This window comes from Rhinoraja longicauda, chromosome 4, assembly GCF_053455715.1.
Source record: "Rhinoraja longicauda isolate Sanriku21f chromosome 4, sRhiLon1.1, whole genome shotgun sequence".
Taxonomy (NCBI): Eukaryota; Metazoa; Chordata; class Chondrichthyes; order Rajiformes; family Arhynchobatidae; genus Rhinoraja; species Rhinoraja longicauda.
In genome coordinates, this window is record NC_135956.1 from 86,145,710 (window position 1) to 86,173,363 (window position 27,654).

At 41.7% G+C, this 27,654-nt stretch overlaps 1 protein-coding gene across 32 annotated transcripts in view; it reads left to right on the forward strand.

Moving 5' to 3' along the window:
* Positions 1–27,654, forward strand: part of clasp2 (cytoplasmic linker associated protein 2) — a 278,703-nt gene that overhangs the window by 125,254 nt on the left and 125,795 nt on the right. For all 32 annotated transcript variants that reach the window (XM_078398275.1, XM_078398276.1, XM_078398278.1 and 29 more), the window contains 7 exons: positions 3,243–3,313; positions 9,885–9,977; positions 13,227–13,372; positions 18,185–18,320; positions 18,807–18,877; positions 21,795–21,854; positions 27,169–27,246. In XM_078398275.1, the coding sequence (XP_078254401.1) occupies positions 3,243–3,313; positions 9,885–9,977; positions 13,227–13,372; positions 18,185–18,320; positions 18,807–18,877; positions 21,795–21,854; positions 27,169–27,246 (655 nt within the window). The remainder of the gene's footprint in view (positions 1–3,242; positions 3,314–9,884; positions 9,978–13,226; positions 13,373–18,184; positions 18,321–18,806; positions 18,878–21,794; positions 21,855–27,168; positions 27,247–27,654) is intronic.

Sequence of the window (27,654 nt, forward strand, 5' to 3'; positions counted from 1 at the left end):
AGTGCATTGCTAGACCACCTTGACAATAATATACCTGGAGTGTATTGCTAGACTTCCTTGATAATGATATACTTATTTTGAAATTATTATCATGCAGTAGGATCAGTATTTTTCGCTAACATTTATTGACTCGGCCCCAAACCAAGCTCAAGGAACAATTAGGCATGCTACAGCCTTTCAGACTTAATATTAACTTCAACTACTTCAAATAATTTTCCATTGTCGCCTTGTATTTCACATTTGCTGTTCTAGTAACGTAAGATTTTATTTATCTCGATTTACAACTCCCCTTGACATTTTTTGTTATTACTAGTTTTCACCACCTTTTATATTGTCATATAACCAATCGTGTCATTCAATCTTCTCTACCTCCCACCCCATCAAAGGCTATCCATTTTGTTGTCTCCACTACCCCCCTCCACTACCCCCCCTCCAACCCACCTATTAGAATCATACAACTTGGAAAGATCATAGGTCTTAGGAGCAGAATAAGTCCATTTGGTCCATCGAGTCTACCCTGCCATTCAATCATGGCCAATCCATCTTTCCCTCTCAAACCTGTTTTCTTGCCCTTCCCCGTAGCCTTTGGCACTCTTACTAATCAAGAACCTGTCAATCTCCGATTTAAAAATACCCAATGATTTAATCTCCACAGCCATCTGTTGCAATGAATTCCACAGATTCACCTCCCTCTGGCTAAACAAATCCACCCCCACTCATCTCCATGATGAAGTTCATGAGTTCATGAGTTCTTGGAGCAAAATTAGTCCATTCAGTCCATCAAGTCTACCCTATTCTATCATGGTTGATATATCTTTCCCTCTCAACCCCATTCTCCTGCCTTCACCCCATAACTGCTGACACCCTTACTAATCAAGAATCTGTCAATCTCCACCTTAAAAATATCCATTGACTTGGCCTCCACAGCCATTTGTGGCAATGGATTCTGCAGATTCACCACCCTCTGACTAAAGAAATCCCTCCTCATCTCCTTTCTAAAGGAACGTCCTTTAATTCTGAGGCTGTGGCCTCTGGTCCTAATCTAATTGGATAGCACGCAAACAAAAACTTTTATCAGTACACTTGACAATAATAAACAATACCAATACCAATTTCTGATACCTAACTTACAAATCCAGTTGGTCCAGCTCACTGCCTCTATTTTCATTTATTTTACTTTTATTTTTTAATCCTTTGTGTATTTACCGAATTCTCTGAAAGCTCATGAACTACTATGAATTTCATTTCTACCATCTTGTGAGTCAGTGCCTTTTAAGCCCCCTAGTCCTCACCTTCCACCCCATCAGCCGTCGCATACAGCACATAATCCTCCAACATTTTCGCCACCTCCAACAGGATCCCACCACTAGCCACATCTTCCCATTTCCATCCCTTTCAACTTTCCGCAGAGACCGTTCCCTCTGCAAATCCCTGGTCAACTCGTCCCTTCCCACCTAAACCAACCCCTCCCCAGGTAGTTTCCCCTGCAACCGCAGGAGATGCAACACCTATCCCTATACCTCCCTTCTCGATTCCGTCCAAGGACCCCGACAGTCTTTTCAGGTGAGGCAGAGGTTCACTTGCACCTCCAACCTCATCTACTGTATCCACTGTTCCAGGTCTAGACTCTGAAATATCGGCGAGACCAAGCGGAAGCTCGGTGATCGTTTCGCTGAATATCTCCACTCTGTCCGCCTAAACCTACCTGATCTCCAGGTTGCTAAACACTTTAACTCCCCCTCCCATTCCCACACTGACCTTTCTGTTCTGGGCCTCCTCCATTGTCAGAATGAGGCCCAGCGCAAATTGGAGGAACAGCACCTCGTATTTCGCTTGGGCAGCTTCCACCCCAGCGGTATGAACATTGACTTCTCCAACTTCAAGTAACCCTTGCTTTCCCTCTCTCTCCATCCCTCCCCCTTCCCAGTTCTCTGACCAATCTTACTGTCTCTGACTACATTTCATCTCTGCCATTTTGTCTGTTTGCTTTGTTGCTACCTTCTCCCAGCGAGCAATGATCTATTCTACATTTTCCTTGATCTCCATTCCCTTTGGCCTGCTTTCACATCTTACACTTCCTTATCTATGAAATTCCCTTTCCCCTGACATCAGTCTGAAGAAGGGTCTCGACCCAGAACATCACCCATTCCTTCTCTCCAGAGATGCTGCCTGTCCCTCTGAGTTATTCCAGCATTTTGTGTCTATATTCGGTTTAAACCAGCATTTGCAGTTCCTTTAAATCCTTATTTTTCTTTTGTCAGTCGTCTTAATCTGTGTTTTGAAACATGTAATTGAAAGTCTTCATCATTGTGCTTTTATTCAGTTGCTACATTCTGCATCTCAAAAGCAATCAAAAAGTGAAATATTGCAGATGGTGGAAATCTGAAATAAAACAGAAATTGCTGGAAATAATCAGTGAACCAAACATATAATTTCCCCTGAGTGGATACCTGTTCTCCCTCACTGAAAGCAAACCTTGGATATAGTCAGGAGCTACATAAGACAAATTCATTTTGCAAGTGGACTAGGGAGAAAGTGGATTCAAGAGAGAGCTGGATAGAGCTCTTAAGGATAGCGGAGTCAGGGGGTATGGGGAGAAGGCAGGAACGGGGTACTGATTGAGAATGATCAGCCATGATCACATTGAATGGCTCGAAGGGCCAAATGGCCTCCTCCTGCACCTAATGTCTATTGTCTAAAGTGATCATTTGAATTTGCTGACCAATATAGTGATACATATGAGACCAGACCCAATATTTCAATAGTCATGCGAGTATTTTATTGTCATATGTACCGAAATTGATCAATGAAATTCTTACTTGCAGCAGGGGCACAAGTTTGTAAACACAGCACTCAATAGATAATATCATAAACAAACAAAAAGAAATTCAATAAATTAAGTTAAAAATCCATATAGTGCAAAAACAAAACAAAATATGATCAATGTAGGTTTTATTTTGTGTATACAAAATAATTGATCTATCGCTGAATGCAGGTTCAGTTATGTCAAATACTGATATTAAAATTGAAATACATTCTCCCTTTGTAGCTGACTTCAGTGAACGTTATTGTCAAAACACATACAGGCATAAGAATGAAGTATTTATTAAATGTTTTATAGAAATCATATTAAATGCAAATAAAATGTAGTCGCTTTCAAATTATTTGACATTTTGGTTAAAATATACCAGTAAAGCTATGAAATTGACTGTGGAAAAAAATCTTACTTTTTATTGATTTAGGGGCATCAAAAGATGGAGCACTGGATGAAGACGATTTCACAAGAGCATTTACTGATGTACCTACGGTGCAGGTATGTGTATGAATTACTATTGTTGAGTTTCTAATAGTTAAACAATATCACACCGAGTAACCTTATTCTGACCTTATTGTGTTTATTAAAATTATTGTCTGAATGTGCAAGAGATGTAAAATTCTAACGTATTTTACATGGTCCTATTTTATTAGGATTCAATAAATATAAATCTATATTTCCTTTAAAGAACCAAAACAAGTATTGATGCAAGTTCTCTCTCTAAACGTTGTATTACAGAGAGCATAATCACAGGTAGTGCAAGTCTAAATAATTAGAAAAGTAAAATTGGAAATGTAATAAATTGAAATAATTGGTAATGTAAAACTCGGTTTATCTAACATGCTCGGTGATGCAGGTCTGGCAGATTTTCTGGAATGTTGGATCTTTTTGGAGTTTAATAGTCACACATTTGCGATTAATCCTCACAATTAAAACATTTCTAAAGTGAAAATTTGACAAGGTAATATTTCAATATCTCCAGGTTACTGAACACTAACTCCCCCTCCTCCTTCCCAGATCTCCCTCTATCTTCCTGTTTCCACCTATATCCTTTCTTTGTCCACTTTGATGTCTCGTTTTCACACCTACCCGTCCATATCTCTGTGTCTCCCTCTACCCTAACTCTCAGTCTAACTGACTAACCTAACTAACAAGGGTCTCGACCTGAAACGTCACCCATTCCTTCTATCCAGAGATGCCGCCTTACCCACTGAGTCAGTTCAATGGTCTGATCACAATGGGAAGAAACTGTTCTTCAGTTTGGTGGTACATGCTTTCAATCTTTTGGAACTTCTATCGATGGGAGAGGAGAAGAGAGAATGTGGGTGGTCCTTGGTTATGTTGGCGGCCTTCCCAAAGAAGTGGGAAGAATACATAAAGTTGATGAAGGGGGAGAAGGTGGGGGGCAGTTAGGCGGGAGGCTGGTTGTGTGATGGACTAGGCTGCGTTCACAACTCTGCCATTTCTTGTGGTCTTGAGCAGTTGCCAAATCAAGCTGTGGTGTATCTGGATAGGATGGTGCATCTGCAGAAACCTGAAGGAGACTTTGGAGACTTGCCAAATTTCCTTAACCTTCTGAGGAAGTAGAGGCGTCAGTGTGTTTTCTCAAGTGTCAAGATTGTTTAATTGTCGTGTTTACTGAGTATGTAACAATAAAATGCTTACTTGCTGCAGCTTTACAGGCACATTAACACAACAACGCAACAAATAAATATATAATAATAGTGGTGCACAGTGATGCAGCTGATAGAGCTGTTATCTCATATCTTCAAACACCCTGATTTGATTCTGACATCGGGTTTTGTCTATGTGGAGTTTGCACGTTCTCCTTGTGAGAATGTGGATTTCTCTCAGGTGCTCCGGTTTTCTCCCACATCCTAAAGACATGGATTTGTATGCTGATTCGCTTTATAAATTGCCCCCTAGTGTACAGGGAGCAGATGTGAAAGTGGGATAATATAGAACTAGTGAAAATGGCTGATCGATGATTGTTGTGAAAGGCTTGTTTCCATGCTGTATCTCTAAAGCTAAAATCTAATTCTAAATATAGCAAATTACCAGTAATACCAGGTAACCAGACCATAAAAGCACAAACTAAAGTATGAAGTGCAACCTAAACATAGTGCATAGTTGTGATTGGTTTATGTTTAGGCTTGTGCAGTGTGGTACAAGATCCTGATGGTTGATGGATAGAAGTCATTCTTGATCCTGAAGGTCATGGTTCCTAGGCTTTTGTACCTTTTTCCCCAATGATAGCAATGAGATATGAGAGTGGCCAGGGTGGCATGGTGCTTTGATGATCATAACTGCCTTTATGAGGCAGCACTTCTTGTGAAGGTGTGGAGATCATTATCTGTGATGGCCTGGGCAATGTCTACCACTTTCTGCAGTCTTCTTCGTTCTTGGGCGTTCGAGTTACCGAACCAGATCGTGATGCAATTGGGCAGTATGGTCTATACCAGCTGTAGCATCAAAATAGTTGTACCAGAATAAATTGTTAGTGATGCTTACATCTTGGAATTTGAAGCTCTCAACCTGTCTATTTCAGCAGCATTGATACTGACTAACATGTGTATTCCACCCCATTTCCTGAAGTCAATGACCAGCTCCTTGTTTTGCTGTCACTCAGACAGAGAGGTTATTGTCTTGACACCATACTGCTAAACTCTCAATCTCCATCCTGTATTTCGGTCTCATCATTGTTTGCGATCCGACGCACTCCGTGTTGTCACCGATTCCTATGATTAAACAACGCATTTAATAGAGACTCCCATGTTTTTGTGACAGTAAAGGAACTAGAAAAACGCAGCAAGCAAAACAACAAGCGCAATGTTTCTAAGTTCAGAAGATGAATGCAAGGAAGTTCATGCTGTGTTCCTATCGAAGCAGAAGAGAATGAAGCTAATAAATTGATTTGGTGAACCTTGCAGAGCAACATTTGTGTTCCAACCTCTCTCTTGAAATATCTCAAGCTCATACTTCGTAGATAGACACACAATGCTGGAGTAACTCAACAGGACAGGCAGCACCTCTGGAGATAGACACAAAATGCTGGAGTAACTCAGCGAGACAGGCAGCATCTCTGGAGATAGACACAAAATGCTGGAGTAACTCAGCGGACAGGCAGCATCTCTCTCCTACTGCCCCTCCATTTACCCTTTCTGTTTCTTTGTCTTTTATCTCCCTTTTTATCACTTGCCGGTTTTGGGGATTTGTGTCACAGCCTGTTTGCTTCACTTTCTTCTTCCATAAGATCATAAGTGATAGGAGCAGAATTAGGCCATTCGGCCCATAAAGTCTACCCTGCCATTCAATCATGGCTGATCTATCTTTCCCTCCTAAACCCATTCCCCTGCCTTCTTCCCATAACCTCTGACACCCATACTAATCAAAAATCTATCCATCTCTGCCTTAAATATTTCCACTGACTTGGCCTCCACAGCCTTCTGTGGCAAAGAATTCTACAGATTCACCACCCTCTGACTAAAGAAATTCCTCCTTGTCTGCTTCCTAAAAAAACATCCTTTCATTCTGAGGCTATGACCTCTAGTCCTAGACTCTCCCACTAGTGGAAACATCCTCTCCACATCCACTCTATCCAAGCCTTTCACTATTCTGTAGGTTTCAATGAGGTCCCCCCTCATTCTTCTAAACTCCAGCGACTACAGGCCCAGTGCCGTCAAATGCTCATCATATGTTAACCCACTCATTCCTGGGATCATTCTTGTAAACCTCCTCTGGACCCTCTCCAGAGCCAGCACATCCTTCCTCAGATATGGTGCCCAAAATTGCTCACAATATTCCATATAGGGCCTTACCAGTGCCTTACAGAGCCTCTGCATTACATCCCTGTTTTTGTACACAAGCCCTCTCGAAATAAATGCCAGCATTTCATTTACTTTCTTTACTACCGATTCGACTTGCAGTTTAACTTTTTGGGAATCCTGCACTCCCATGTCCCTTTGAACCACCGATTTCTGGATTCTCTCCCCATTTAGAAAATAATCTACGCCTTTATTCCTACTATCAAAATGCATGATTCCACACTTTGCTGCACAATATTCCATTTGCCACTTATCTGCCCACTCCCCCAACCTGTCCAAATCCTTATGCAGAGTCCCTGCTTTCTCTACACTACCTGCCCCTCCACCTATTTTCGTATCATCCGCAAACTTGGCCACAAAGCCTTCAATCCCCTCGTCCAAATCATTAATATACAATGTGAAGAGCAGCGGCCCTAGCAACGAGCCCTGTGGAACTCCGCTCGTCACTGGCAGCCAACCAGAAAAAGCCCCCTTTATTGCCACTCTTTGCCTTCTGCCATCCAGCCAACCTGATATCCATGCTAGTATCTGCCCTTTGATACCGTGGGATCTCATCTTCCTTAGCAGCCTCACCTGGGGCACCTTATCAAAAGCTTTCTGAATATCTAGGTAAACAACATCTACTGCATTTCCTTTGTCTGTCCTGCTATTTACTTCTTCAGGGAATTCCAGCAAGTTTGTCAGGCAAGATCTCCCCCTTCACAAAACCATGCTGACTTTGGCCTATTTTATCATGAACTTCTAAGTACTCCATAACCTCATCCTTTATAATGGACTCTAAAATCTTACCAACCATTGAAATCAGACTAACCGGCCTAATAGTTTCCTTATTCTGCTTGTGCAGCGGGCTAATATTGGCTATTTTCCAATCATCTGGAACCACTGCGGACTCTAGTGATTATTGAAATATCACTATCAATGCCTCCACAATCTCTAAAGCCACCTCTTTCAGAACCCTCGGGTGCAGTCCATCTGGTCCAGGTGATTTATCCACCTTCGGCCCTTTCAGTTTCCCAGTTTCTCACTAGTAATAGCCACTCCACTAACTTCCACACCCTGACTCTCTTGAATTTCATGCACATTGTTGGTGTCTTCCACTGTGAAGACTGATGCAAAAAAGTTATACAAGTCTACTGTCATCTCTTTATTCCCCATTATCACTTCTCCTGCCTTATTTTCCAGCTGTCCAACGTCCGCTCTTGCCTCTTTCTTAATCTTTATATAACTGAAGAAACTTCAATATTATTAGCTAGCTTACTGTACCTTCGTATTTCATCTTTTCTCCCCGTATTGCCTTTTTAGTCATCTTCTGTTGTTCTTCCCTCTTGTTCCTCACTACTACCTAGCCCTCAACCCAACTCTTCCATTCCTTTTCAGAAGAAGAAAAAGATCGAGGGTGGAGAATGAATTTAGTTTAGTTTAGAGACCCAGCACGGAAACAAGCCTTTCAGCCCACCGTGTGTGTCCACACCAACCAGCGATCCCCGCACACTTACACATACCACCACACACTCGGGATCATTTACATTTAGACCAAGGCAATTAACCTACAAACCTGTACGCCTTTGGAGCATGGGAAGAAATCAAAGATCCCGGAGTAAACCCACGCAGGTCACGGGGAGAACATACAAACTCTGTACAGACATCGCCCGTAGGCAGGATCGATCCTGAGTTTCTGGCGCTGTAAGGCAGCAACTCTATCGCAGCGCCACTATGCCCCCCTGACTGATGGAAACCTTAGTATAAAAAATAGGCTGCACAGCAATGATTAAAACTAAAGTTTAAAATTAAAATATAGCTAAAGATTAAAACTGTCTTCACACTTTTCAGACAAATAATGTGCATGATAAAGTTAACCATTAACAAATTAAAGTATTTGTGGTGAAGATGGCTATGTAGTAAGTGTGTCATTATATGGATGAAATTAGCTATTATCTTTCAAATGAGATTGATTTTTATCAAGACTAAAAATGTTTGTTAGTCATTTTGCCTTTTTCCAGTGATGGATAGAGAACACACATGATTATGTTCAAGACCAATGAATGAATTTTGCTCAAACATGTAAGAAAGAATAGTCAGTGAGCTCAGGGTGGCAGAATCAGAATCAGAATAGCCTTTATCGTCATCCAAAAATGTCTTTTGAACGAGATTCCATTACCCACAGTCCAACACTAAGAGCAATAAAAATAAGCAATAACACACACAATCACTAACCAACACAAAACAAAAAAGAAACATCCATCACAGTGAGTCTCCTCCTGTCACCTCCTCACTGTGATGGAAGGCCAGAATGTCTTTTCTCGCGGTCAGGCTGTTGAAGTTGCCACGTTCCAGGCCGCGCCGGACGGTGAAAGGGCAGAGTGGTACCACTGGTAAAGTTGCTGCCTCATAGGTCCAGTTCAATCCTGACTTCCAGTATGTAGGAAGGAACAGCAGATGCTGGTTTAAACCAAAGATAGACACAAAACGCTGGAGTAACTCAGCAGGCCAGACAGCATCTCTGGAGAAAAGGAATAGGTGATGTTTTGCGTTGAGACACTTCAGACTTCTTCTGAAGAAGGGTCTCAACCTGATACGTCACCTATTCCTTTTGACCCGCTGAGTTACTCCAGCTTTTTGTGCCTGACTTCCAGTGCGATATGAACATTATTCCTGGAGATTTGCTCTGGTTTTCTCGACTCCCAAAATATGTGGGTTGGTACATTAATTAGCCTCTGTAAATTGCCCAAAGTATTGGTGAGTGAGGGGTAGTTGAACGAAACGTAGAGAGAATAAAATGGGCCAGGGTGGAAATAGTATTTGATAATAATTGTGGATTCAGTGGAATGAAATGCTTGTTTCTGTGTCTCTGTGCATCAAACAAGCCTTCATTGAGTATAAAGCTGCCCTACCATTTATACCAATGCTAGCAGTCATTTGCTTGCTAACTTTGAACTCTTGCTGAGATGTACATGTGTTCAAGTTGCTCTACACATTTAGCAATTAGTCCAAGTTTTAACCAACCACTCATCATGCCACCTGGCTTCTTTGAAGGACTCCATGTCAAAGGTCTTTGGAAAATCCGGGAAATTATCTGGTTAATGATCACCGATGTATTCATTAATACTCTACTGATTTTGATATGTTCACTGAGTAGTTGTTCACCTTCCCATCGTAATTCTTGGGTGTAAAATGGTGTACACCATGTCTAAGGCATATGACTCAGTGAGTTTGTATTCTGGCTGAAGTGTTCTTGTGTCTTTCAGATTTTCTCCAACAGAGAACTTGAAGAAACACTGAACAAAATACGAGAAATACTGTCCGATGATAAGCATGACTGGGATCAGCGAGCCATCGCCGTAAGTTGTTCCAGTGGTTGTGGAGGAGGATTTTACAGTTGTTGTTTAGAAATGTCTTTTCCCTGCACACAGTTGAAAAGCAAGAAGAGATTTAGAACTTCCTTTTGACTGGGATGAATTCAGCTTTGAACCATAGAACATAGCAAAGTACAGCAGGGGAACAGGCTCTTTGGCCCACAACATCTGTGCTGAACATAATGCCAAGATAATTAACTTCATGTGCATATACACGATGAACACCCCTCTATTCTCTGCGTATCCATGTGCCTCTCTAAAAGCATGTTAAATGCCACCATTGCATCAGCCGCCACCACCACATCCGGCAGTGTGTTCCAGACAACCACCACCCATTCATTGTGTAATAAAAAAACTTGCCCTGCAAATCTCCTTGAAACTTTGCTCCTCTCACTCAAACCAATGCCCACTAGTCTTTAACATTTCCGCCCTTACGAAAAATATTCTGACCGTCTACCCTAACTATGCCTCATGTTTCTCTGTATTAAATTCCATCAACCATTTCTCAGCCCACCTGGCCAATCGATCAAGATCCTGCTGCAATTTTTCACGACCATCTTCACTATCAGCAAAACCACCCACTTTTGTATCATCTGCTAATCTTGCCATGTTCGTTCATATCCAAATCATTGATAGAGATGACAAACAGTAGCGGGCCCAGCACCGAACCCTGAGGCACACCACTAGTCACAGGCCTCCAGTCTGAGAAGCAACCTTGCACCATCAACCTCTGCTTCCTTCCTTGACTTCCTGACTCTTACACTCAATGCACTGACCAATCCAGGCAAGCATATCATATGCCTTCTTTATGAGATCATATCTTGTTGCAATATTCTGATTTATTTTTCCTTTGAGTCATCTTGTTGTCGTGAGATTCCCCTAGGATTCAGTATTGATCTATCATCACTTTTCATGAAACTATTGATGAAGTGAGACTCATTGTCCCTTTACTATCTAAGACAAAACAATTTTAAAGATGAGATGTGCTAGCTCATCTCAGACAAAGGAATGGATCTTTGAAACATGGCAAGATCAATCGTAACCTAGAGTAGAACCCAAATGGAACGATCTTGTCTGTCCTTTTACATCCATGCTGAAAAATATTTTATTTTTCTAAGCTATTGCATTCTTGTCTTGACTAAGTTGTTGTTATTTAGATCAGTGCTTCTTAAACTCATTCACCCTTGAGTCTTTATCACAAAATTTCATTCACCCTCGACTAAATTTTCTTATATTTTTTTTGTAATTTTTGTCTTATTCTCTCTTGAGTATAATTTAATATATATTAAGTCATTCACACTTCATGTACCCCTCTAGTTTCATTCACCCTTGGGTGGACCATTCACCATCTTAAGAAGCACTGATTTAAATTATGATATGCAGCCTTGAATATTCTCATATAGTATAAGAAAATAGCTGCAGATACTGGTACAAATCGATTTATTCACAAAATGCTGGAGTAACTCAGCAGGTCAGGCAGCATCTCGGGAGAGAAGGAATGGGTGACGTTTCGGGTCGAGACCCTTCTTCAGACTGATGTCAGGGGGGCGGGACAAAGGAAGGATATAGATGGAGACAGGAAGATAGAGGGAGATCTGGGAAGGAGGAGGGGAAGGGAGGGACAGAGGAGCTATCTAAAGTTGGAGAAGTCGACGTTCATACCACCGGGCTGCTCTCATGTGGGCCCGCATCATTCAGTGGCTAAATGTTAACATGACATATTTTCTCAACAGATAAATGTATGTGAATTAATAAATGAATATGTATTTTGCCATTGGAAAATGTTCATGAAAATTGAATGCAGAATAGTTGACCGTCATACAGAACACTTCCATGATGGTGACCCATTGTCTTCTGTTGCCTGTCATTTAAATTCTCAGTTCCACTCCCAGTTTGACTGCTCCGTAACAAAAAACAACAAAGTACAATCGAAGAGTATCCTCCCATCTTGCAACCAAGCCTTCAGTACTCAACATTGTCTTCAACAATTTCAGATAACCAGCCATCCAGGAGCGTCTGATGGCTCTGGGCCTGTGCCCGCCGGACTTTGGAAGGATGAGGGAGGATCTCATTGAAACCCCCCCGAATAATGATAGGCCTGGTGGATAGAATGGATGTGGAGAGGATGTTTCCAGCGGTGGGAGAATCCAAGGCCAGAGGGCACAGCCTCAGAATGAAAATACATACCTTTAGAATGGAGATGAGGAGGAATTTCTGTAGCCAGAGGGTGGTAAATCTGTGGGATTCATTGCCCCATACGGTTGTGAAGGCCAAGTCATTGGGTATTTTTAAACCGGAGATTGATAGGTTCTTGATTAGTCGAAGGTTACAGATAAAAGGCAAGAGAATGGGTTTGAGAGGGAAAAATAGATCAGCCATGATCGAATGGTGGAGCAGATATGATGGGCTGAATGGCCTAATTCTGCTCCTATTTGGTATGGTCTTAAAAGTTGCTTTCAGAACAGAACAGTATTGATGCAACATCTTTTTTTCTGTGACATTAACACGGTTTCCTTCTTGCCAGACGAAATGTATCTTCAGTATTCTCTGTTGCTTCAAATCTCCAGCAAGTGCTGTGCTTTGTAACCTAGTTTCAGTGCTTTTTTTTCTCTTCTATGCCCTCACCCATCTCCTTCTATTTATATCTCTTCCAGCTAAATCAGTTCCAAGCTTGCCAGCTGGCTCCAGAGAATTCATCAGCTTTTTTGCCGTTCAATCGCTTTTGGTCTTCACCCAATCACAGATTTCTTCTCTCTGCAACTTAAAACATTTTCTAACTTTCCTAGTTTTGTTTTTGTTCACTCGAAAGAGGTGAGATCTACAGGCTGAGCCAACATTTAATTGCCCATCCTTAATTGCTCTTAAGAGGATGACGGTGACCTTTTGTCTTGAACCACTGCCATTCTTGATGTGCAGATATACCCGCGGTACTGTTAGCGAGGGAGTTCAGGAGATTTGACCCAGTGAAGCTGAAGGAACCGCAATACATTTCCAAGTCGGGATGGTGTGGCTTGGGGGGCAACTTCCAGGTTGTGGTGTTGCCATGTTCATGATAGATCGTTGGCATGGAATGTAAACTCTCCTTGTCTGTCCACAGATACTGTCTGATATACGTTGTATTTCCAGCATTTTCTGCTTATGTTTTAGAGTTCTTGTCTGTGCGGATTTATCAATTTGATGGTTTATTTTTTGCAGCCAATTCAGATTGAAAACTTTTTTTCTTTTTCCTCTTAGCTCAAGAAGATTCGATCGCTGATCGTTGCTGGAGCTGTAGAATATGACTGTTTTTTCCAACATTTAAGATTATTGGAAGGAGCTTTCAAATTATCAGCTAAAGACCTCCGGTCACAGGTTGTCAGAGAAGCTTGTATTACTGTAGCGTAAGTATCGCTGGAAGCATAGTACGACCTGTTTAATATACTTTGAAATCTCTCTTAATTGTCACAATAGGGTTAGAAACATAGAAACATAGAAAATAGGTGCAGGAGTAGGCCATTCAGCCCTTCGAGCCTGCACCGCCATTCAATATGATCATGGCTGATCATCCAACTCAGTATCCCGTACCTGCCTTCTCTCCATACCCCCTGATCCCTTTAGCCACAAGGGCCACATCTAACTCCCTCTTAAATATAGCCAATGACTGGCCTCAACTACCTTCTGTGGCAGAGAATTCCACAGATTCACCACTCTCTGTGTGAAAAAAACCTTTCTCATCTCGATCCTAAAAGACTTCCCCCTTATCCTTAAACTGTGACCCCTTGTTCTGGACTTCCCCAACATTGGGAACAATCTTTCTGCATCTAGCCTGTCCAACCCCTTAAGAATTTTGTAAGTTTCTATAAGATCCCCCCTCAATCTTCTAAATTCCAGCGAGTACAAGCCTAGTCTATCCAGTCTTTCTTCATATGAAAGTCCTGCCATCCCAGGAATCAATCTGGTGAACCTTCTCTGTACTCCCTGTATGGCAAGAATGTCTGGGTTGAGCTTGTGCAATCCATAGTGGGAGTTCTGCAATCGGAATAGGCAGGTGGAGTGCTAAGTTGGAAAATAAATCCAGTGTAGAGATTTGATTGTACGATGGGGGTACATTATTGATGCCTTTTAACTAGGGACATTCAGGCTGTAAGACAATTTAACTTTTTTAAACAACGTATCCTTTCTGACAGGATAAGAAAAATCTTAATGACATTTCTCGGCTGGCCTCTGTTTTGGTGTGGGTGATAGGTTAATCCTCAAACCAAGAGGAATGTAGCCTTCCCTGTCATTACATGTGTTTCATGTTTCTAACACCATGTTTCTTGTTCTTCCAATGTTTCAGAAACAGTTAAGACAGGTACATGGATAGGATAGGTTTGGAGGGATATGGGCCAAACCCGGGCAGGTGGGACTAGTGTAGCCGAGAAATGTTGGCCGGTGTGGGCAAGTTGGGTCGAAGGGCCTGTTTCCACGCTGTATCACTCTGTGACTCTGTAATCAGTGTGCATGTGGGCCAATAAAAATACCCTCATCAAGTAGAGGAAACTGCACAGAATTCACCACGCAAACTCAGTCAAACGTTTAGCAGGTCTGTTGGTGGACATGTACAATACCAGCAAACTATTCATGATCAGGCAATCTGGCCCTTTCTATTACTCTTTTTCAGTACAGTATGCAATTGGGACAGTTAGATTTTTGGTGAACAGTGATCTTCAGGACATTGATTGTGTACGAAGCAGTAATGTTGAATCAGTGCTGAAGTGATCTGTCTGAAGAAGGGTCCCGACCCAAACCTCTGTCTGTCTATTTCCCCCCACTGATGATGCCTGGCCTACTGAGAACCAACAGCAGTTTTTTTAAATTTGGTGAGCTGAAAGAAATCAGGGGAAGTTGAGTAAACTGTTTTGCTGGAGATAGTCATTAACTTGTGTGATTAGAGTTTTGATTGCCATTTAACAACCCATGCATTGATGTTATCTTCCACTTCTGCATGCTGGCATGTAGTTTATTATGTGAGGATATTTATTCACAAAATGCTGGAGTAACTCAGCAGGTCAGGCAGCATCTCGGGAGAGAAGGAATGGGTGACGTTTCGGGTCGAGACCCTTCTTCAGACTGATGTCAGGGGGGGCGGGACAAAGGAAGGATATAGGTGGAGACAGGAAGATAGAGGGAGACCTGGAGGAGGGGAAGAGAGGGATAGAGGAACTATCTAAAGTTGGAGAAGTCGATGTTCATACTACTGGGCTGCAAGTTGCCCAGGCGAAATATGAGGTGCTGTTCCAATTTCCGGTGGGCCTCACTATGGCACTGGAGGAGGCCCATGACAGAAAGGTCAGACTGGGAATGGGAGGGGGAGTTGAAGTGCTCGGCCACTGGGAGATCAGTTTGGTCAATGCGGACCGAGCGCAGGTGTTGAGCGAAGCGATCGCCGAGCCTGCGCTTGGTTTCGCCGATGTAAATAAGTTGACATCTAGTGCAGCGGATGCAATAGATGAGGTTGGAGGAGGTGCAGGTGAACCTTTGTCTCACCTGGAAAGACTGTTTGGGTCCTTGGATTGAGTTGAGGGGGGAGGTAAAGGGACAGGTGTTGCATCTCGTGCGGGTGCAGGGGAAAGTGCCCGGGGTTGGGGTGGTTTGGGTAGGAAGGGACAAGGTGACCAGGGAGTTATTATGCGAGGATGTTATCATGAGGAATTCCTTTTAACAATTTCCTGTGCGTGAGTTGATTACCTACCCAGAAAACATTCTTTCACACTTAAAAAAACACGGAAAATGCTGGAAACACTGAGCAGGGCAAGCGGAATATATGGAAAGAGAAAACACTTATCGTTTCAGGTCTGGGACCTGATGAAAGTTCCCAGCTAACTGTTTCTCTTTCCACAGATGCTGCCTGACCTGTTCTGTTTTTAGTTCAGATGTCCAACATCTACAGGTTACTGATTTTCTTCGCATTTACAAGGGGGCATTTTAATGTAGGGAAGTCCCTTAATTCCCATTGATTTTACTTTTATTATGAAACCTTGATGATCTATTGATTAGATGCTGAAATAATAGAAATTTCTTATGATCTCATATTTGCTTCTCTTGATGTTCAGACCAAAATGCCAAATAACTATGGCACAATTGAATTAAGCAGTGTACAGCCGAATAAGGGTTACAGACTACCACTCTCAATGACTCTTTTGGTCACTTAGAAGATTATTAAGAATACACTGATTGAGCAGTTTTTGAATTTGACTTGCTTTTTTTTAATAGGCGGTACAAACGCTAGCAATTTTCAGGTAGATTTCAAAATTTTAGCTAACCCAGAGCCATGAATAATTCTGGAGCAGAAGTCAATCAGCACCACAGCCAGGAAATTGCTGGTTTTACAGTATTGAGTACAAATTGGCTTGAAGACTGGGTTCTCTGATCATGGGGACTTGAGGAGAACTGTGAATGGATTATCTACTTGGCTCTTGGACAGGCAGCATCTCTAGAGATAGTCACACAATGCTGGGGTAACTCAGCGGGACGGGCAGCATCTCTGGATGGACGGAATGGGTGACATTTGGGTCTCGACCTGAAACGTCACCCATTCCTTCTATCCAGAGATGCTGCCCGTCCCGCTAAGTTACTCCAGCATTTTGTGTCTATCTTCGCTGTAAACCAGCATCTGCAGTTCCCTCCTACACCATTCAGCATGTGTGGAGTTTTACGAGCCTGGTACCTCAGCTGCAGGCACTGCCCTTGACTCGCCTTTGTTCATCTTCATTAAATCTAACCAGATGGTAGAGTGAGTGTCGTGCAATTTATAAGGTTACAGATTTACTGATATAATAAAACCTGCTGTTGCTGGCTCATATCTCATTAGGGATATTAAGTTTTGATGTGCTAGATTTGTTGTGGTTCAGTCTTAAGGAAAATAATTTCAATGCACACAACCTGGTGGAGGATGTACTCAGACTGAATATGAGACCATCTCAATAAGAGCTGTGATGGTCATTCCTACTGATACTATTGTGGGCAGATGCATTGAGAATGAGTTGAATGGTAAAGTGGCGTTTTTTCTTCCAATGGCTCATTATTTAAAGGCACAACAGAATATAGAACATAGAACAGTACAGCACAGGAAAATGTTTGTGCCAAACATGATGCCAAGAATAAACTGACCTCGTCTGCCTGTACATGATTATATTACAGTGTACTATGTTTTCATATTCTGTTGTGCTGTTGCAAGTAAGAATTTCATTGTTCTATCTGGGACATATGACAATAAAACACTCTTGATATACCAGTAAAATTACACCTTTTAAAATTGAAGATGTTAAGGTAATTTTGTTTTTCCAATAGGTGCACAAAATTATATTTAATAGAAAGAATTAACATATGACAGTTATATCACATTGGATAAACAAACTGCAAGTTGTCTTTATTCATTCACAAGATGTGGTTGATGCTGGTGCAGCCAGTAGTAATTGTCCATCCTCAACTGCCCTTGACTTTAGTGGCTTGCTCGGCCATTTCAGAGGGCAGTTAGGAATCAACCACATTGCTGTGGGTCTGGACTCGCATTAGCCAGACTGGAATAAATACTATAAGCCTGGTTCCTTTGAAGGAACTGGTCGGGTTTCTCCGAGCATTTTATTCCAGATTTAATTTTTTTTTACCTACCATGGTGAGTTTTGATCTCTTATTTCGGAATCATTTAATAGATTACTGATTACTAGTCCAGTTATTTAACTGCTTTAAAGTCGTAAGGAATAGGAGTAGAATTAGGCCATTTGGCCCATTAAATTTAGTCCGCCATTCAATCATGGCTGATCTATCTCTCCCTCCTAACCCCATTCTCCTGCTTTTTCCTCATAACCTCTGACACCTGCACTAATCAAGAATTACTGTACCCCTCAAATGTTGGCATTGAAATGCTAATGTTGGCATTGAAATGCTTGAAGCTTTACTGCTGTACCCCTCGAATGTTGTCATTGAAATGCTAATTCCTAAAGAAGGGTACACAGTTTCAGTTTCTGTTTACTTTATTGTCACATGTACAGTGAAAAGCATTATTCAAGATTTTTTTTTAATTGATTCATATGGTATAGCCATAAATTGGGCAACTCTTTTGTATTCCAAATGTATATCCAGCCTTTATTTCTTTGTTACAGCTTTAACTTTAACAAAAAAAAATGTTGTGTTTGTTTTGTTCAAAGTTCATGTTTTTGGAATTTACACAGGCACCTGTCAACAATTCTTGGCAACAAATATGATCATAGTGCTGAAGCCATTGTGCCGACATTATTTAACCTGGTCCCAAACTGTGCGAAAGTGATGGCAACATCTGGAGTAGCTGCAATTCGGTGCATCATCCGTGTGAGTCGATCTTGCGTACTCTCTTTGACCTTGTGTTAGTGATCTTTACGATAAATTTAATTCAACCAGGCCCCCCCCCCACCCAAGGCAATTTCCATGAGAATTATAAAAGAATATTTTAAACCAAGAACAACATGGTGACAATAACAAAAATGTGGAAATACTCAGAATGTGAAAAGAGGAACAAAGCTAATTTTTAAGATTAAAAAAACTCTGCCGGTTCTGGAAAGAGCAAAAGGAAAATTTAAAGTTCAAGAAAAAGTGGGGGTAGGATAAAGGGGTTCCCACTGATGGCTGAAGGCAGGGTCGTTGTGATAAATTGTTCTCGATGTGAGTTTTAGTTAACACCTTGTGTGACAATTATTTATACGTTTCTTGCCCAGTTCAAAAATAGCTAATTTACATTAAATTATTACATTTTGAACTTAAATGTATAACTCACATTTCTGGGAATGGATGTTAATTAGGTCATTATTTCTCACTCAGCACACTCGCGTTCCAAGGTTGATTCCCTTAATAACCAGCAATTGTACTTCAAAATCAGTGGCTGTGAGAAGGTAAGGCAATAAAAGCATTTATTTCGATCATTCGTTTTAAAAATGAATTTATATAATATTTGTAAATTACGTACCTGATTAAAATCAAGACTAGGAGAGTAACGTTTATTTTCAACAAGATGCCAAAAGTTAATATCTAGAAAATTGATATTCTATTGCCATAATTAGTACAATTCTAATTATTTTTATCTTCCTATTAGTGCTCATATCCTAACTTAAGATGAAAGTCATTGATTTTGCAACTTAGAAATGGCCCCTTTGGCCCACAGTGTTCATGCCGACTTTATTACCCATCTCCAATTATCACATTTGCCCATCTGAACACCTCTTGATACTATCTGAATACCTCTTAATGATTATGTCTGCTTTCACATCCTCCACCGGCAATGGGTTCAAGATATCAATGACCCACTGTGTGTAAAACAGAAAAAATGTAGAGGGCCCTATAAGGGAAAGGGCAAAGATTGACCTACTCTGAGGAAATTAAGGATGGCAAGTGACCGAAGTATCATTGCGTGAGCACTTTGGGACCGGCAACCATAGTTCCATTAGCTTTATAAAATATTTATGGGAAAAGACAGAGCTGGTAACACAAGTTAAAGTTCCAAATTGTGGCAAGTCCAACTTGGATTGTATTAGACAGGAACTTGCAAAAGTTGATTGGAGCAGGTTGTTTGCAATGTGTGATAGCAATAGTTGAAGATATGCATGATCCTGTTAGAGTGAAGGGCAAGGCACTTGCATCAAACTAAATGTAGTTGTACCTACTGGCTCTCTCATATTTCCCATCCTTTCCCCACCTAACTTCCTTGGTGAATATGGATGAGAAGTAACAATTTAAGATCTTGCATACATTCTCCAGTTTCATTGACAGATTGACCTATTGGTCCCTGATGGGCCTTATTCCTCCCTGATGGTCCTCTTTTCCTGAATATATTTATGAAACACATTGGCTTTTTACTTAATCTTCTCCACCAGTGATATTTTATTCCCCTTCTTTGCCACCTCCTTTCTTCCTTAAGCACACCCTTATATTTTTCATTGTATTATTGGTCGTTTGCATTTTCACTTCTCAAGACTTACTTTTTTAATCCAACCCTCGACATCCAAGGATCCTTGCAATCCCGGCCTCACCTTTGACCAATTCACTTTTGAATGACTCCCACTTACTAGGATCAGAATTACCTGCAAGCATACCGTATCTTATTCTGAAATAGAGGGTTCAGGATGTTTTGGAAGGTAGATAAATCCCAGGGCTGTGACCAAATGCATTCTAGGAAATTGTGGGAAGTTAATTGGCAAAGATATTTGTAACATTGCTAGCCACGGGCGTCGAAGACTGGAGGGTGGCAAACGTTGTGCCTCCATTTTAGAATGATTGCAAGGAAGAACATGCAAACTACAGAGTAGTGGGCCTTACATCAGCGTTGGGTAGGTTATTGGAAGGGAGTCTGAAATACAGCGTGTACTAGTATTTCGTAAAACAAGGATGGCATAACTTTGTACATGGGTTCTTTGATGAGCTGACCAAGAAGATTGACGAGGACAGAGTGGTAGACATTGCATTGATTTAGTTTGGTTTTGGTTTACTTTAGAGATACAACGCGGAAACAGGCCCTTGGGCCCACCGAGTCCGCACTAACCCCGCACATTAACACCACCCTACACAAACTAGGGACAAGCCAATTAACCGACAAACTGGTACATATTTGGAGTCTGGGAGGAAACCAAGGATCTCGGAGGAAACCCACGCAGGTCACGGGGAGAACGTACAAACTCCGTGCAGACAAGCACCCATAGTCAGGATCGAAGCCGGTTCACTGGCACTGTAAGGCAGGAGCTCTAACGCTACGCCACCATGCCACCCTTAACAAGGCATTTGAAAAAAGCCTCATGTAAGGAAATTGAAATTCCCTATCACCATACCCCCATTATTCTTGCACCTCTCTGTGATTAGGCTCCATATTTGTTATTCTATCTCTTGCTGATTATGGGGAGGCCCAGCAAAGTGATTGCGCACATTTTCCCGCAGTACCCAGATGACCTCACTTCAAGTGTTCTTTAGGATATCCTCATTTAACTGCAGTAATGGACTTCTTCATCAATATTACAATGCCGGCTCCTCCCTTACATTTCTCGTCCCTTCCCGTCCAGTTATGCCGAAAACTCGATACCCCGGAATGTTGAGTTGCCACTATTGCTCTTCTTGCAACCTTTTCTTTGTGATAACGCTGGTGTGATATTCCCAATATTGAATTTTTCATATGTGCTTGATCATGCCTTTGATCAATATGAGACAAAAAAATAATTTTAGATTGTATGGATAAAAACTTCAGATGGATGTTTTAACTGAGGAATGGGTCTTGAGAAAGCCCAACTTTAGTTTTAGTTTAATTTAGAGATACAGAGCGGAAACAGGCCCTTCGGCCCACCGAATCCGCGCCGACCAGCGATACCAGCACACTAATACTATCCAACACTAGGGACAATTTTTACATTTATATCAAGCCAATTAATCTGCAAACGTGTACGTCTTTGGAGTATGGGAGGAAACCGAAGATCTCGGAGATAACCCACGCAGGTCACGGGGAGAACGTACAAACTCCGGACAGACAGCACCCTTAGGATCAACCCCGGGTCTCCAGCGCTGTAAGGCTGCAACTCTTCTGCTACGCCACCATGCCGACCAAGGTGTGAGATAAGGGTTGAAAATACTGCGTTTTTAAGTATCATTTTAATCTACAAAAAATCTGAAAACATTTGCTGTCGACTCAATATGACAAATAACGCATTTATATTGTTTAACCTTGATTAATAACTTTTGTTCAATTGAAATTCAAAATGTCGAGCATTTGAGCTCATTGTGAAAACAGGTAATTTCAAGGACACAAGACTGACTTTTCCATTTCATTTACAGGCGCTGTTATGAGTTTTTAGACTTGTTGTTGCAGGAATGGCAAACACATTCTCTAGAACGGTAAGAGTATAAAAATCTAAAAGTAGAAACTGTTTGTGCAGGCGCTAAAAGTTTTGGAAGGAGAATAATATCTGTATAGGCATTGTGGGCAACGAATGATTGGTGTCTTACACTATTTGTTAATTATATGTGAAGGTTTAATTTCAAATCTCATTGGATCTTGTATTTGTATATACTTCACGCAGTGCTCAGGGAAACAAATGTAAATGCAATAGAGGTGCTTAAATTTGAAAATAATTGGATCATTTCATGCTGCCCACAGTTGTCACCTGACACCTAAACTTGTCCACTTTGATCTGACGTACAGACACTCGCCAACGCACGTAATAAGCGAGTTGTGAAAACTCGCACTTATGTAAACAATTCACAACAGGTGGTCCTGTTTACTGAATGATCTGTGTTATTGCAACGGGAGATGGCAAGGGCTTCCCGTCAGCTTCATCGATATAAAACCGTTGGCTGGACTCGCTGCTTTTCCGGTTTTGGCCGCTCTCAGTGAGACACTGGGAAGGCGAGCGAGATCGAGGGAGGTGGCGAAGAGCAACTCGCGGCTGAGTTGCTGCCTTCTTCAAGATTCAAGATTCAATGTCATTGTCACAGGGTCCACAGTGTGCACCAGCGAGCCCTTCTTCACCAGCTGCCGTACCGTCCGGTTGACACACCTGTGGACCCTGTGACAATTACCTCTATTGCATTTACATTTGTTTCTCTGAGCACTGCGTGAAGTATATACAAATACAAGATCCAATGGGATTTGAAATTAAACCTTTACATATAATTAACAAATATTGTAAGACACCAATCATTCGGCTCACGTTGTAGCCTCTAGCCGGCAGTGATGTCTTCAGGCCACTGCCACTGACGGGGCATGCTCAGTCACCATGGGGCCTCTTCCCCTCTCGCCACCTGCCACTTCTTCCCGTCAGCCGTCACTTTGTCCACTCAGCCACTCCCCCTCCGCCGCCGTCTCCTTCTCCCCCACAGTCACGGAAAAACTTCCGCCTTGACCCCAGACAGAACGAGGAGGAAGAACGGACAAAGCGATGGCATATAGGAAGAGGCGGCAGCTGGTGAGAGGGGAGGGAACCCCATGGTGACCGAGCGTATCCTGTCGGTGGTGGCGGCCTGAAGAAAGTGTTGTCGGCCAGGGGCTACAACGTGAGCCGCAACAATAGCTGCAATATCCAGACGGTACGGCAGCTGGTAAAGTAGGGCTTGCTGGTGCAGACTAGTGGCATCGGCACATAGTTTTAAGATGAAACGACACAAAGTGCTGGAGTAACTCAGCGGACTGGTTCAGTCTGAAGAGGATCCCGACAAGAAATGTCACCTGTTCCTGTTCTCCAGAGATGCAGACTTACCTGCTGAGTTACTACTGCACTTTGTGTCATTTTGTGTATTAACCAGCATCTGCAGTTCTTGGTTTTTAACTGGTTTTAAGGTGAATCCGACTTGCGTAAAATCTGACTTACAGAAGGGTTTATGGAACGTAGTCCTCACATAATTCAGGGAGTGTCTGCTTCCCAAACCTAGTGCATCGCCTGAGTGCTAGAAAGGGCCGAATAACTCACAGAAAATACTTCAAAACTTTAGCAACAAGAAAAGCCCTGATTGCAGTTTTACCTGCTGTCAAAGCTGTGATATCTTTATATGGTTCTTATTTTGCTAACATGCGGAAGCATGTAAAACTACTAAAACTAAATTGAATAATTATGAACAAAATGAACAGCTAAAAGTAAAATTTTGCAAATATACTTTAAATAAATAATTCGACAGAGTAAACAAAACCAAGATCCTTGAAGGAAAAACATACTGTCCTTTTGCTTCCTTCTCTGCAGTCCATGATCTCCATTGAAGTAAATGCAGTTGCAGATCCTATGCTCACTCTAACCTGGCATGGGATCCGAGACCAATTCTCTTGGTTTGCATATTGACTACACATGCCAAGGTGCTGCTATTACTCAGAAAATTGACGATAAAAGTGGATTTTATTGGACTTACTGTGTTAATACAATACAATACAATATATATTTATTGTCATTGTACAGGGGTACAACGAGATTGGGAATGCGCCTCCCATACGATGCAATAATTTAATTAATTTAAACAACAACAACCCAACAAAACAAATTGTAACAGTTTTAAGACAGAATAAAGTGCAAGTAGATCTGTGACGGATTACTGTGCGTTTTGACCATCCGGCTCAGCAGGACCGGTTCATGGCAGCTATGGCCCTGGGGATGAAGCTGTTCCTGAGTCTGGAGGTGCGGGCGTAGAAGGCCTTGTATCGTCTGCCCGATGGAAGGAGTTCGAACAGACTGTTGCATGGGTGTGAAGAGTCTTTGTGGATGCTGGTGGCTTTTCTGAGGCATCGTGTGTTGTAGATGCCCTCCAAGGCTGGCCGCTGTGTTCCGATGGTCCTCTGAGCTCTATGGACTACCCGCTGAAGAGCTTTCCTTTCTGCCTCCGTGCCGCTGAGGTACCACACAGGGATGCCATGTGTTAGGATGCTCTCTATGGTGCAGCGGTAGAAGGTAGATTATAGCATATATAATCATCTAAAAACAAACAGAAATGATTCAGGTTACTTCACATAACTTAAAGTTGAATATTAGGTGTGCAATCTTACGTATACTTTGTAATAGCGTAGAAAGTAAATATTTAGTTCAAAAATCAAATTTCAAAAGTGGTTCACAAGTTCGAGATTTCACTTTCAGCTTTGTTCACGTATTTACTGCTTCTTTAATTTGTTATTCGCTGTAGTCGTGAGTAATGTGTAGGAAGGAACTGCAGATGCTGGTATACACTGAAGATAAACACAAAATGCTGGAGTAACTCAGCCGGACAGGCAGCTGTCCCGCTGAGTTACTCCAACATTTTGTGTCTATTTTTGTAGTAGTTATACTTTAAGAGAACCTCAGTGTACATGTTGATTGGAAAGATGTCATTTTAAATATATACTGCAATAAACTATCTAATATGGCCATTATAATTAGTAAAAACAATTTTAACTGATGATGCATAAGCATTTAAATGATAACATTGTGTAGGATTTTACATTTTATAAAGCTCACATGTTATCTGAAAGATTTAAAAATAATATATTTAGGAAAGAAAACTGCAGATGCTGGTACAAATCGAAGGTAGACACAAAATGCTGGATTAACTCAACGGGTCAGGCAGCATCTCTGAAGAGAAGGAATGGGTGGCGTTTTGGGTCGAGACCCTTTTTCAGACTGAAGAAGGGTCGCGACCCGAAACGTCATCCATTCCATCTCTCCAGAGATGCTGCCTGACCCGCTGAGTTACTCCAGCATTTTGTGTCCACCTAAAAATAATATATGATTACTTGAGAAGTGATAATTACAGCTACAGATGTTTGCAGGACAAGGAGGCCGTCACAGCCGTGGCTATTTGCCTCTTTCTCTTAGACTGTCTTCTTTCTACCACCTACTTCTCCGAATCTCAGTATTCTCTCCCCAACAATGCTCTTTCTGGATTCCTGGTTCCCAAGTAACTTTTCAGAGGGGGAAACCAGTTGGTTACATCAATCTGTAACCAGCCTTCTGACTTAGCTGCCCCAAGATAGGCACAGTTATCCCCGATTCAGAATTCCTGCGGCCATGGGAAACTACATGGCCCCATCTTTTGTTTGATCAGAAAGTACACTCTTCTGGACAACTTGATGTTATAGAAACATACAGGGAGCAAACAGGTCCCTTGGCCCAACGTACCCACGTCGACCATCATGCCCCATCTAAACTGGTCCCACCTGCCTGCGGTTGGCTCATATCCCTCTCTCCTATCCATGTCCCTGTCCAAATGTTTCTTAAAAGTTGTGTTGATACCTGCCTCAACTACCTCCTCCTGCAGCTCATTCCATATACCTTTTTACCACCCTTTGTGTAGAAAAAGTTGCCTCTCAGGTTCCTATTAAATCTTTTCCTCCTCACTATAAACTTATGTCCTCTGCCTCTTGATTCCCCTACTCTGGGTTAAAAACTGTGCATTAACCCTATCTATTCTTCTCATGATCTTATCATCACTCCTCATGATCTTATCATCACTCCGTAAGATCACTCCTCATCCTCCTGTGCTCCAAGGAATAAAGTCCTAGCTCTCCCTATAGCTCAGGCCCTTGAGTCCTTGCAGCATTGTCGTAAATCTCTTTCCAGCAAAATATATTCTCTATAACTTTGTGACCAAAGTTGAACACAAATATTCTACATGTGGCCTCACCAATGTCTTGTACAACTGCAACATAACCTCCCAACGTCTACACTCAATACTCAAGACTGATGAAGGCCAATGTGCCGAGAGCCTTCTTGACCACCCTATCTACCTGTGACACCACTTTCAAGGAATTATATACCTTCCCTCTTGGATCCCTCTGCTCTACAGCACGCCCAGAGCTCTGTCATTTACTGTGTAAGTCCTGTCCTGGTTTGACTTTCCAAAATGTAACACCTCGCACTTCTCTGTATTAAACTCCATTAACCATTCATCACCCCACCTGCCCAACCGATCAAGATCCTGCTGCAATTTTTAACAACCATTTTCACTATCTACAATACTACCCATTTTAGTGTCAACTTGCAAGAAAACACATTTTTTTTAAATCAATATTTTTTTTCTGAACTGTACACTCCGAAACGTAAATAATTTTACTCTGCATGCATCAGGCCTAAATGACATGGTTACCATTGTCCATTGTTGTGTATTTTTCCATAAGCGCGCAAATTACAATGTTTCAATGAACATTTCAAATCAATGAAAATATCCTTTATTGTTTTGTTGAGTTTAGTTTAGAGATACAGTGGAAACAGGCCCTTTGGGCCATTGAGTCTACACTGTTCATTGATCGTGCATTCACACTAGTTCTATATTATCTCCCTTTCACATCCACTCTCTCTACACACTCGAGGCAATTTACAGCAACCCATTAACCTACAAACACGCACGCCTTTAGGATTTGGGAGGAAACTGGAGCACCCGGAGAACACCCACACCATCACAGGGATAACGTGCTCACTCCACGCAGATAGCACCTGTGGTCAGGATCGAACACGGTTCCCCAGCGCTGTGAGGCAGCAACTCGACCAGCTGCACCATTGTTTCTAGTGTCGGAAAGAACTGCAGATGCTGGTTTAAATCGAAGATAGACTCAAAATGCTGGAGTAACTCAGCGGGACAGGCAGCATCTCCAGAGAGGCTGCCTGTCCCGCTGAGTTACTCCAGCATTTTGTGTTCACCATTGTTTCTAGTTTTGGTTAAGGTATTAAAAAAATAAGCATGATTTTTGTCCCTTGCCTAGGCACGTGACTGTTCTGGTCGAGACTATTAAGAAGGGCATTTCGGATGCTGATGCAGAAGCCAGACAAGAAGCTAGAAAGTAAGGAACTATTGCACTGCTGATAAGATTTTTAACCAAAGTTAATCTACTTCAGATTTGATGAACGCCTTTTATTGAAATAAATAATTTGTGTAAGTACATAATACACAGAGAAAACGATTTTGTAAAGTGAAACTGTAATTTTAATCTGCATTAATCTGCAATTATACACACAGTCCATTTAAATAACATGCCTCATTTAATGAATTGATACAAGTTGCTGCAATGTGCTTTGCTCTTCCATTGGCAAAAACACACCTTGTTATAGTACTTACTCATATAGCAAAAGTTTTTTTAGGTACGTGAAGAGGAAAAAAATAGTCAAGGCAAATGTGGGTCCCTTGAAGACAGAAGCAGGGGAATTTATTATGGGGAACAAAGAAATGGCAGACGAGTTAAATCGTTACT